The sequence below is a fragment of the Pseudophryne corroboree genome, chromosome 10 (genome assembly GCF_028390025.1).
Source record: "Pseudophryne corroboree isolate aPseCor3 chromosome 10, aPseCor3.hap2, whole genome shotgun sequence".
Classification (NCBI taxonomy): domain Eukaryota; kingdom Metazoa; phylum Chordata; class Amphibia; order Anura; family Myobatrachidae; genus Pseudophryne; species Pseudophryne corroboree.
The window spans coordinates 105,336,879-105,350,452 of NC_086453.1; the positions used below are offsets into that span (position 1 = coordinate 105,336,879).

The 13,574-nt window shown below is 47.3% G+C and overlaps 1 protein-coding gene across 2 annotated transcripts in view; it reads left to right on the plus strand.

The window, feature by feature from the left end:
• The window catches only part of LOC134966159 (mpv17-like protein), a 258,059-nt gene that overhangs the window by 108,548 nt on the left and 135,937 nt on the right, over positions 1–13,574 (plus strand). For both annotated transcript variants that reach the window (XM_063942695.1, XM_063942694.1), the window contains exon 3: positions 3,568–3,642. In XM_063942695.1, the coding sequence (XP_063798765.1) occupies positions 3,568–3,642 (75 nt within the window). The remainder of the gene's footprint in view (positions 1–3,567; positions 3,643–13,574) is intronic.

The window sequence follows — 13,574 nt, forward strand, 5'->3', positions numbered from 1 at the left end:
GTACTTTATTACCGTGAAATGTATCACTTTTCAAGGCTTAGTACATCTCCCCCCTTATGTGTTTTACTTGCCAAAATTTTCTGAAAGCTTTCCAGGAGTCGCCAGTGAGATAGTGATTGCATGCAGTGGCGGATGTTACCTATGGGCTGCAGGACGAAAGCCACCCCAGTAAAATCTGCCACTTCAGCGAGCTCATCTGAGCCAGTTGTAGTCTGTGTGACCAGCAGTGACTTCTTATTGGAAGTCCTACCTGTCCGTCACAGACACACAAGACAGTCCCATTGGGTGGTGTCTGGAAGCAACTCCCTGCCTGATTGTCCAATCCGGCTGCTATGAGCTGCAACCGATGCAGTCCATAGAAGCCGGAGGTTTGCGCATGTGCTCTCAAGTAGCCGCTTGTGCACAGGGACCCGGCTGTCCACGGGCCAGCTCTCTCCTCTCCCTCACCGGCATTGGCAGCAGCAACCCCCCTGCTCGAAAAAGGTAGTAGCTGCTGTTGATTGCATGACATAGTGATTTGCATAATTGCGGCATTGGGAAGCAGAAGTGTGTCCACGATGACACAACACTATCCACAGCAAATCGCAGCATCAATTTTCAGACCGCCCACTTCACTGGAGAAGTAGTGCGATCCAGGAGTCCAGGAGAGCTTCCGGACATTTGTGAGTCTCTTCCACATTGTGGGAGAGTTGGAAGCTGTCATGTTTATGTGTGTTTGGTGGTGGAGATATTTTACAAGCAGGGCCGGATTAAAGCAGGGGCGACAGGAGCGGTCGTCCCTGGGCCCCCACATACTAGGGGCCCCCACACACAGCGGATTGAATCTGAAGCTGTCCAGTAACAGCAGCCACCAGGAGCTCCTCCGTATATGGTGTGTTGTGTGTGTTTCCGTACGTCCAGTGGAGTCTTGCCAGCGTATGTGCACTGAGTCTCCGTGAGGCTCAGGCTCGCGTATGGGGGAGGAAGGAGGTCACTTGCTGTTGTCATCGGGGAGAATATGGGGGCAAAGACAGCAAAAGCACCAGCAGCATCCGCGGCCCCAGGGAAGGAGGAAGAGCTGCAGGTCAGGACACTGGTGGGAGCAGAGCCGGATTAAGGCCCCGGGAGGCCTGGGGCACTAAAGAGCAGGGGGCCCCCATGGACTAAAATAAAGTGTGTGTGTGTGTGTGTGTGTGTGTGTGTGTGTGTGTGTATGTGTATGTATGTATATATATATATATTCATACCGTCCAATGTAGCATCCGGCACTCTATAGTGAGATTGTATAATGCTGTGGTGCCCTCCTCATGGAAAAGCACTTCCCATCACAATAGCAAAGAGAGGTGGATAGGCGACACTCAGCAGGCTGGAACAAACGTAGTTACTTTATTGGCAACAGACCGACATGTTTCGGAGAAAACCTCTCCGTCCGCAGGGCCAGACAAACATACAACATGTGCACAACTGACATTTAAAGCATGAAACCCCCACCGTTAACAAACCTAGCCATACTCACCTGCTCCACAGCGCACCCGCCCGCCAGCCATCACGAGTCACTTCCGCGTCTCACAACCGCGACGTTACAGATGCACCGCGTCACAGGGGAGCTCCATGGAAACCGGAGCATAAACAACTCACGTCCCCGGTGCCCACTGTACAATATATACAAGAAATTACCGAACTGAATCAAATAATAACAATACACTAGAATTAAAAACCCTGAAACAGGGACTGGGAATAAATTCGTAAATGAGCCAGCTATAAATAAATTATATATCTTCTAGACATCCTAAGGCTATCAATTACGAATAGGCCACTAGTCTCAACCGCCCCATAACTAGCAAAATGTCATGATTAAAGGACTAAATATCATTTCTTGGGGCTCATTGACATATAAGCAAAAAATTCGTAATTGATAGCCTGTGAGTGCCGCTCGTCTTCGTATCTGCTATACTGACCACAGCTGTGGTGGCGAGAGGGTAGAGAGGTACACATCTCTACAAGAAGTGATCGAGTGTCAGCAAAATGTGCTATATATATATATATATATATATATATAAAGCAAATACAGATTGGTGATTTGGTGGGGATGTATGTGAAATAAATATATGTATATATATATATATATATATATATACATATATAACGACAACTACTATTTGGTGATGTCAATTTAAGGCCCTTGGTAACGTATCTTTGGATCATACACACACCCACACATATTTGGACCACACACAAACACAGAGTACTGTACACTGCAAAACACACACACACACACACACACACACACACACACACACACACACACACACACACACACACACACACACACACTACACCCCTCATCTCCAACTCTGAAGTCGCTGCAGAATGCTGCCAAGATCACAAGAGCCAGACACAGAAGGAGAAGACGAATCCCGGTAAAGTTGGGGGTTACGCCCCCTTTACAACTGCAACTTGAAGGGGAAAAACCTCTACCTTGTAGCAGGCACTATCTGAGCCGGGTATAGGTGGCACAGGACGGGTCCAGCAGGAGAGTCTCTTGCTATGGGGCCGCTGCTTTCTGTGAGGCTACTGCTTCCCTGCATGTGATGGTCTTCGATGGCAGCTATAGATCGGTGACCACAGCGCTGGCAGCTCAGGTGTATGCTGAGGGGCCCTTAGCCGTTAACTTCACTTAAAAAAAATGCATTCAAACGGCCTGTAGAGGACAGCAGGGACGGGGGGCCCCTAAGACAGAGGGGCCCAGGGTAATGTACCCCCTGGGCCCCCCCCCTTAATCCGGCTCTGGGTGGGAGGTGTATGGAGGAAGGGGGAGATGATGGAGGTAGATAGAGGAGACTGGGGTAAAGTACAGGAGGGGGCAAAGAGAGGTCTGTAGGGGTAAGTACAGGAGGGGGAAAAGAGAGGACTGTGGGGGTAAGTACAGGAGGGGGTAGAGAGAGGATTGTGGGGGTAAGTGCAGAAGGGGGTGGGTAGAGGACTCTGGGGTTAGTACAGACAGGAAGGGTAAATAGAGGATTGTAGGGGTAAATAGAAGATGGTAGGGGGTAGACAGTAGTAGTTCAGGCTAGATGGAGTTGGTAGGGGATAGATGGAAGGAGGTGGGGTGGGTGAGGGGGTGTGTGTGTGTGGGGTGGGTGCTCTCAGGCATAGTAGTGGGGTCCCCCGTAGCTTTGTTGCCCTGGGCCCCCACAACCCTTAATCCGGTCCTGATTACAAGTGCAGCTTTAGGTAACAGGTAGGTTTGGGTAGGCCCAAGAGATGGTGCAGGGATAACAAATAATTATTACTAACTCAAGTTTTTTCATGGACATTTGCTGTCTTTTGTACATTTTTGTCTAGTTGACATCCATCTTTTATTTGCCGTCTCACTAGAATGCCAGCGCCAGTATGAAGATAGACATAAACACATAACCCTGTAAATAACAAACTAATTATATTCTGCATGTATATAGTGTAATGCTACAGAAGTAAAGCTACATTCAGGGTTACTTGCATATAATCCAATGAATCTAGGGTTGTAACGAGAACGTAAAGTACTTTGACCATTCTATGATAGTAATCTGATTTTTCTGTCATCTGCAGAAATACATCAGTTCAACACATTGGTGGGAAAGCTCCTGAAAGAAGCACAATATTATTTAAATGCAAAAGAAAAAGGTAAGTATGCATTTTGTCATCTGTATTTGTGTGCCAATCCCAATATTGGTATTTCAGGCTTTGGCTATGTTGACATGAATCGCCTTGAAGTCATAAGTACACATCCAGCACAGTTACGTACTGCTGACATTACATGCGGACACAGGGCCTAATTCAGCAGGAGTTGAAGTTTTGTGAGAGCCTGACACAGGAGCTTCCCAGGCGCGACACGGCTCAGGCCCCTTTCCCACCGCTGATGTTAGCGGTGACACGGCAGGGTAGGGAGTGGGGTGCTCGGTTGTGGCGGCGCTTGGAGATCACATGATATCCAAATGCCGTCTGTACATTCACTGTGGACGTGAGCCGGGTTGATAACGACACGGCTTCCCGTTTACACAGCACAGCTTACCGGGTTGAACCCGTGTTCAACCCTGCAAGCTACCCGAGTTGGAACACCGGGTCACTTGACCCTGATTATTTCAACTAGTGATGTGCACCGGAAATTTTTCGGGTTTTGTGTTTTGGTTTTGGGTTCGGTTCCGCGGCCATGTTTTGGGTTCGAACGCGTTTTGGCAAAACCTCACCGAATTTTTTTTGTCGGATTCGGTTGTGTTTTGGATTCGGGTGTTTTTTTCAAAAAACCCTAAAAAACAGCTTAAATCATAGAATATGGGGGTCATTTTGATCCCATAGTATTATTAACCTCAATAACCATAATTTACACTCATTTCCAGTCTATTCTGAACACCTCACACCTCACAATATTATTTTGAGTCCTAAAATTTGCACCGAGGTCGCTGGATGGCTAAGCTAAGCGACACAAGTGGCCGACACAAACACCTGGCCCATCTAGAAGTGGCACTGCAGTGTCAGGCAGGATGGCCCTTCCAAAAAATACTCCCCAAACAGCACATGACGCAAAGAGAAAAAGAGGCGCAGTGAGGTAGCTGTGTGACGACTAAGCTAAGCGACCCTAGTGGCCGACACAAACACCTGGCCCATCTAGGAGTGTCACTGCAGTGTCACGCAGGATGGCCCTTCCAAAAAATACTCCCCAAACAGCATATGACGCAAAGAAAAAAAGAGGCGCAATGAGGTAGCTGTGTGACGACTAAGCTAAGCGACCCTAGTGGCCGACACAAACACCTGGCCCATCTAGGAGTGTCACTGCAGTGTCACGCAGGATGGCCCTTCCAAAAAATACTCCCCAAACAGCACATGACGCAAAGAAAAAAAGAGGCGCAATGAGGTAGCTGTGTGACGACTAAGCTAAGCGACCCTAGTGGCCGACACAAACACCTGGCCCATCTAGGAGTAGCACTGCAGTGTCACGCAGGATGGCCCTTCCAAAAAATACTCCCCAAACAGCACATGACGCAAAGAAAAAAAGAGGCGCAATGAGGTAGCTGTGTGACGACTAAGCTAAGCGACCCTAGTGGCCGACACAAACACCTGGCCCATCTAGGAGTGGCACTGCAGTGTCACGCAGGATGGCCCTTCCAAAAAATACTCCCCAAACAGCATATGACGCAAAGAAAAAAAGAGGCGCAATGAGGTAGCTGTGTGACGACTAAGCTAAGCGACCCTAGTGGCCGACACAAACACCTGGCCCATCTAGGAGTGGCACTGCAGTGTCACGCAGGATGGCCCTTCCAAAAAATACTCCCCAAACAGCACATGACGCAAAGAAAAATGAAAGAAAAAAGAGGTGCAAGAAGGAATTGTCCTTGGGCCCTCCCACCCACCCTTATGTTGTAAAAACAGGACATGCACAGTTTAACGAACCCATCATTTCAGCGACAGGGTCTGCCACACGACTGTGACTGAAATGACTGGTTGGTTTGGGCCCCCACCAAAAAAGAAGCAATCAATCTCTCCTTGCACAAACTGGCTCTACAGAGGCAAGATGTCCACCTCATCATCATCGTCCGATTCATCACCCCTTTCACTGTGTACATCCCCCTCCTCACAGATTATTAATTCGTCCCCACTGGAATCCACCATCTCAGGTCCCCGTGTACTTTCTGGAGGCAATTGCTGCTGGTGAATGTCTCCATGGAGGAATTGATTCTAATTCATTTTAATGAACATCATCTTCTCCACATTTTCTGGAAGTAACCTCGTACGCCGATTGCTGACAAGGTGAGCGGCGGCACTACACACTCTTTCGGAGTACACACTGGAGGGAGGGCAACTTAGGTAGAATAAAGCCAGTTTGTGCAAGGGCCTCCAAATTGCCTCTTTTTCCTGCCAGTATACGTACGGACTGTCTGACGTGCCTACTTGGATGCGGTAACTCATATAATCCTCCACCATTCTTTCAATGGTGAGAGAATCATATGCAGTGACAGTAGACGACATGTCAGTAATCGTTGGCAGGTCCTTTAGTCCGGACCAGATGTCAGCATCAGCAGTTGCTCCAGACTGCCCTGCATCACCGCCAGCGGGTGGGCTCGGAATTCGTAGCCTTTTCCTCGCACCCCCAGTTGCGGGAGAATGTGAAGGAGGAGATGTTGACGGGTCGCGTTCCGCTTGACTTGACAATTTTCTCACCAGCAGTTCTTTGAACCTCTGCAGACTTGTGTCTGCCGGAAAGAGAGATCCAACGTAGGTTTTAAATCTAGGATCGAGCACGGTGGCCAAAATGTAGTGCTCTGATTTCAACAGATTGACCACACGTGAATCCTGGTTAAGCGAATGAAGGGCTCCATCCACAAGTCCCACATGCCTAGCGGAATCGCTCTGTTTTAGCTCCTCCTTCAATGCCTCCAGCTTCTTCTGCAAAAGCCTGATGAGGGGAATGACCTGACTCAGGCTGGCAGTGTCTGAACTGACTTCACGTGTGGCAAGTTCAAAAGGTTGCAGAACCTTGCACAACGTTGAAATCATTCTCCACTGCGCTTGAGACAGGTGCATTCCACCTCCTTTGCCTATATCGTGGCCAGATGTATAGGCTTGAATGGCCTTTTGCTGCTCCTCCATCCTCTGAAGCATATAGAGGGTTGAAGTCCACCTCGTTACCACCTCTTGCTTCAGATGATGGCAGGGCAGGTTCAGGTGTTTTTGGTGGTGCTCCAGTCTTCTGTACGCGGTGCCTGTACGCCGAAAGTGGCCCGCAATTCTTCTGGCCACCGACAGCATCTCTTGCACGCCCCTGTCGTTTTTTAAATAATTCTGCACCACCAAATTCAATGTATGTGCAAAACATGGGACGTGCTGGAATTTGCCCAGATGTAATGCACGCACAATATTGCTGGCATTGGCCCTCATTCCGAGTTGATCGGTCGCAAGGCGAATTTAGCAGAGTTACACACGCTAAGCCGCCGCCTACTGGGAGTGAATCTTAGCTTCTTAAAATTGCGACCGATGTATTCGCAATATTGCGATTACTAACTACTTAGCAGTTTCAGAGTAGCTCCAGACTTACTCTGCCTGTGCGATCATTTCAGTGCTTGTCGTTCCTGGTTGACGTCACAAACACACCCAGCGTTCGCCTAGGCACTCCCTCCGTTTCTCCAGCCACTCCTGCGTTTTTTCCGGAAACGGTAGCGTTTTCAGCCACACGCCCCTGAAACGCCGTGTTTCCGCCCAGTAACACCCATTTCCTGTCAATCACATTACGATCGCCGGAGCGAAGAAAAAGCCGTGAGTAAAAATACTTTCTTCATAGTAAAGTTACTTGGCGCAGTCGCAGTGCGAACTTTGCGCATGCGTACTAAGCGGATTTTCACTGCGATGCGATGAAAAAGAATGAGCGAACAACTCGGAATGAGGGCCATTGTCCGATGCCACAAATCCTCAGGAGAGTCCAATTGGGGTAAGCCATTCTGCGATGATCTTCCTCAGTTGCCGTAAGAGGTTTTCAGCTGTGTGCGTATTCTGGAAAGCGGTGATACAAAGCGTAGCCTGCCTAGGAACGAGTTGGCGTTTGCGAGATGCTGCTACTGGTGCCGCCGCTGCTGTTCTTGCAGCGGGAGGCAATACATCTACCCAGTGGGCTGTCACAGTCATGTAGTCCTGAGTCTGCCCTGCTCCACTTGTCCACATGTCCGTGGTTAAGTGGACATTGGGTACAACTGCATTTTTTAGGACACTGGTGAGTCTTTTTCTGACGTCCGTGTACATTCTCGGTATCGCCTGCCTAGAGAAGTGGAACCTAGATGGTATTTGGTAACGGGGGCACACTACCTCAAGCAATTGTCTAGTTCCCTGTGAACTAATGGCGGATACTGGACGCACGTCTAATACCAACATAGTTATCAAGGCCTCAGTTATCCGCTTTGCAACAGGATGACTGCTGTGATATTTCATCTTCCTCGCAAAGGACTGTTGGACAGTCAATTGCTTACTGGAAGTAGTACAAGTGGTCTTCCGACTTCCCCTCTGGGATGACGATCGACTCCCAGCAGCAACAACAGCAGCGCCAGCAGCAGTAGGCGTTACACTCAAGGATGCATCGGAGGAATCCCAGGCAGGAGAGGACTCGTCAGACTTGCCAGTGACATGGCCTGCAGGACTATTGGCTTTCCTGGGTAAGGAGGAAATTGACACTGAGGGAGTTGGTGGTGTGGTTTGCGCGAGCTTGGTTACAAGAGGAAGGGATTTACTGGTCAGTGGACTGCTTCCGCTGTCGCCCAAAGTTTTTGAACTTGTCACTGACTTATTATGAATGTGCTGCAGGTGACGTATAAGGGAGGATGTTCCGAGGTGGTTAACGTCCTTACCCCTACTTATTACAACTTGACAAAGGCAACACACGGCTTGACACCAGTTGTCCGCATTTCTGTTGAAATAATTCCACACTGAAGAGCTGATTTTTTTTGTATTTTGACCAGGCATGTCAATGGCCATATTCGTCCCACGGACAACAGGTGTCTCCCCGGGTGCCTGACTTAAACAAACCACCTCACCATCAGAATCCTCCTTGTCAATTTCCTCCCCAGCGCCAGCAACACCCATATCCTCATCCTGGTGTACTTCAACAGTGACATCTTCAATTTGACTATCAGGACTTGACTGCGGGTGCTCCTTCCAGCACTTGCAGGGGGTGTGCAAATGGTGGAAGGCGCAAGCTCTTCCCGTCCAGTGTTGGGAAGGTCAGGCATCGCAACCGACACAATTGGACTCTCCTTTGGGATTTGGGATTTAGAAGAACGCACAGTTCTTTGCTGTGCTTTTGCCGCAAGTCTTTTCTTTTTTCTAGCGAGAGGATGAGTGCTTCCATCCTCATGTGAAGCTGAACCACTAGCCATGAACATAGGCCAGGGCCTCAGCCGTTCCTTGCCACTCCGTGTCGTAAATGGCATATTGGCAAGTTTACGCTCCTCCTCAGACGCTTTTAATTTTGATTTTTGGGTCATTTTTTTACTGATCTTTTGTGTTTTGGATTTTACATGCTCTGTACTATGACATTGGGCATCGGCCTTGGCAGACGACGTTGATGGCATTTCATCGTCTGGGCCATGACTAGTGGCAGCAGCTTCAGCACGAGGTGGAAGTGGATCTTGATCTTTCCCTATTTTTTTAACCTCCACATTTTTGTTCTCCATATTTTAATGCGCACAACTAAAAGCCACCACAGGTATACAATGTAGATGGATGGATAGTATAGTATTATATTACTTATGGACGACGAGTGCACTGACGACACAGAGGTAGGTACAGCCGTGGCCTACCGTACTGCTTATATATATATATATATAATATATACTGTATATAACGGACCTGGTGGACACTGTCAGCAGACTGCTAAACTAGTATGAAGAAAAAAAAACCCACCACAGGTATACAATGTAGATGGATGGATAGTATAGTATTATATTACTTATGGACGACGAGTGCACTGACGACACAGAGGTAGGTACAGCCGTGGCCTACCGTACTGCTTATATATATAATATACTGTATAACAGACCTGGTAGACACTGTCAGCAGACTGCTAAACTAGTATGAAGAAAAAAAAAAACACCACAGGTATACAATGTAGATGGATGGATAGTACAGTATTATATATTACTTATGGACGACGAGTGCACTGACGACACAGAGGTAGGTACAGCCGTGGCCTACCGTACTGCTTATATATATAATATACTGTATATAACGGACCTGGTGGACACTGTCAGCAGACTGCTAAACTAGTATGAAGAAAAAAAAAAACACCACAGGTAGGTATACAATGTAGATGGATGGATAGTATAGTATTATATTACTTATGGACGACGAGTGCACTGACGACACAGAGATAGGTACAGCCGTGGCCTACCGTACTGCTTATATATATAATATACTGTATAACGGACCTGGTGGACACTGTCAGCAGACTGCTAAACTAGTATGAAGGAAAAAAAACCCACCACAGGTATACAATGTAGATGGATGGATAGTATAGTATTATATTACTTATGGACGACGAGTGCACTGACGACACAGAGGTAGGTACAGCCGTGGCCTACCGTACTGCTTATATATATAATATACTGTATAACAGACCTGGTGGACTCTGTCAGCAGACTGCTAAACTAGTATGAAGAAAAAAAAAACACCACAGGTATACAATGTAGATGGATGGATAGTATAGTATTATATATTACTTATGGACGACGAGTGCACTGACGACACAGAGGTAGGTACATCCGTGGCCTACCGTACTGCTTATATATATATAATATACTGTATATAACGGACCTGGTGGACACTGTCAGCAGACTGCTAAACTAGTATGAAAAAAAAAAAACACCACAGGTAGGTATACAATGTAGATGGATGGATGGTATAGTATTATATTACTTATGGACGACGAGTGCACTGACGACACAGAGGTAGGTACAGCCGTGGCCTACCGTACTGCTGCTTATATATATAATATACTGTATAACGGACCTGGTGGACACTGTCAGCAGACTGCTAAACTAGTATGAAGGAAAAAAAAAAACACAGGAGTGTTTTTCAGGCAGACAAACGTATACTGGACTGGTGGTCACTGTCAGCAAAACTGTGCACTGTACTCCTGCTATAACTGCTCCCCAGTCCCCACAATTAGGCAGTGTAAGCAGAGCAGTGCACTCAGCACAGATATATCATGCAGCAGTGCAGCACACTGAGTGAGCACAGATATGGTGGAGCGTTTTTTTCAGGCAGAGAAACAAAGGATTAAACTCACTGGTGGTATAATCAAAACCCTGCACTGTACTCCCTAACAGCTGCTCCCCGTCCCCAATCCTCCCCACAATTATTACTAACTAAGTCACTCTGTGTTCTACTATAATGGAGATGACGCCAGCCACGTCCTCTCCCTATCAATCTCAATGCACGTGTGAAAATGGCGGCGACGCGCGACTCCTTATATAGAATCCGAGTCTCGCGAGAATCCGACAGCGGGATGATGACGTTCGGGCGCGCTCGGGTTAACCGAGCAAGGCGGGAGGATCCGAGTCGCTCGGACCCGTGTAAAAAAATGTGAAGTTCGGGCGGGTTCGGATCCCGAGGATCCGAACCCGCTCATCACTAATTTCAACTGGCCCCATTTATACCGTGCAGCAACACGGGTTATGCACGCTCATGTGCAATAACCCGTGCTACAAGCTGGCAGTGTAAAAGGGGTATAATTTCTCTTGCATTCGGGGGGCCGCCCAGCACAGGGCAAGGCCGCTCCGCATGCTGGGTCCTCCCCGCATGCTGAAATGCAAGGGCACCGCTAAACAGAGATGCGCTCGCATCTTAAGGGTTGCCCCCTGCTGCGAAGGCAGTCGCCGGGCTGCCATGTTTCGGATTGCAGCGGCTGCGTGCGACGTCATGCAGCCACCGCAGCCTGTCCCGCAAATGGTCTAGAACCCCTCCGTTGTCCGGACCGCGCCCCCCCCCCCCCTTCAGTGCCGACACAATGTCTCTAAAACACAGGGGGGATGCCCTGTCCCCGCGTCCCCCACCGGGACTTAGACTGCGATTGCAGATTAAGTCCTCGGGCATGTACGTAGCGGCATGTGCGTATGTGAAGAAGTGCAGAAATTGTCAAATAGCATCCAGTGCATAATTAGGCCCATATTTAGCAATATTAATTTTACTAAAGTAATATGAAAAACTGTTTTTACAAACTTTTCACATTATTTCAGTGGGGCAGTACGGATGGTATAATGGTTAGCATTACTGCCTCACAGCACTGATGGTGATTCCCACCATGGCTCTAACTGTGTGGAGTTTGTATATTCTCCCTGTACTTGCGTGGGTTTCCTCCGGGTACTCCGGTTTCCTCCCACATCCAAAAATATACTGGTAGGTTAATTGGCTCCTGACAAAATTAACCCAGACGTAAATGTGTCTGTGTGTACTGTATGTACATGTGGTAGGGAATATAGATTATAAGGGCCACTGGGGCAGGGACAGATGTGAATGACCAATGGGAATATGTGTGTGTGATATAAATAACTGGTAATAATAATAATACTCACCTGATGTACAAATGGGCATTTGGCGGAGACTTCGCAAAATTCTCCTTCAAGCCCTTAAATTTGCATTTTGTTTGGTAACCAGATTGTATTTCCCATAATTGTAATGGGAAATGCGATTTGTCTGAATGTACTAAAAACAAAACAAATTGTTAATAAAAAATACTGAAGGGCTACTTCTAAAGTATTTATGTACTTATTATACACTTGTTTTTTATATTATTATGTGATATTATTTGTGTGTGCTCTGATGAAATGTAAAATATATATATATATATATATATATATATATATATATATACCGGAGGGAGCCCTGTGATAATGCTATCTTAAGGTAGTGCTAATAGACCTTCCCTCTGGTTCCCCCACTCCTGTACAGCCTTCCCTGCCTGCTGCCAGTGAAGGCTGAGCTAGGAGTCCCCTTCGGTGATCAGCCATGTGTGTCTGCAGCCCCTTTAGAATCTTGGGTTTTTGCTGGGGCTCGAACAAACTACCCGGGTCTCACTTATGTCTGAAAGGCACCAACCTGCCAGCGCACCTGATATTGACTTATGTCTCGGGAAGACAAGTCGGTTTAAGTCTGAATGGTGCAACCTGGGATTTTACTCCCAGGTCTCACCTAGAAGCCTCAGTTCAGAGCTGCCTGGAGGGGGAAGGCTGTCTTGCTGCGGTCCGTGCTGGAGATTGTATTGAGGGTTGCTGAGGTTGAATGTGGAGAGTGTAGGAGAATTTGGAGGAGTTGTACAGAATCTGTAATGAGGAGGATTTGTTGAATGTTTTTGCCTTTATCTTTGAAATACATGGTAAAATAATGGGCTAGGAGGGAGGATCTACATGGGGCAATGAAGTGACTAAAAAATTGTAAAGAGTTATCAGGTATTTGTAGATGGGGCAGATGTTTGAAAAGTCAGGTCTGTTGTGAGGTCTGGTGGCTGGAGAAGGGTAGTGTGATTGCTTGAGGGTGTATTAGTGTGGCATGTGTGTGTATGACATTGTGTGTGTGTGTGTGACACGTGTGTGTATGACAAGTATGTGTGTGTATGAGTGTGACGTGTGTGTATGATATGTATGTGTGTTTATGAGTGTGACATTTGTGTGTATGACATGTATGTGTGTGTATGAGTGTGATGTGTGTGTTTGACATGTGTGTATGAGTGTGACGTGTGTGTTTGACATGTATGTGTGCTTATGAGTGTGACGTGTGTATATGACAAGTATGTGTGTGCATGACTGTGACGTGTGTGTATGATATGTATGTGTGTGTATGAGTGTGATGTGTGTATGACATGTATGTGTGTTTATGAATGTGATGTTTGTGTGTATGACATGTATGTGTGACGTGTGTATATGACAAGTATGTGTGTTTATGAGTGTGTGAATGCTGATTATTTTACAGGACAGAACGCTATACCTTAATACACTTTAATTTGAGCCGCTGCAGCCGCTGTATGTAATCCTCACCCTACGTACTTTTTACACAGTCAGCGTACAAAGGCCCGTACCCTGTAC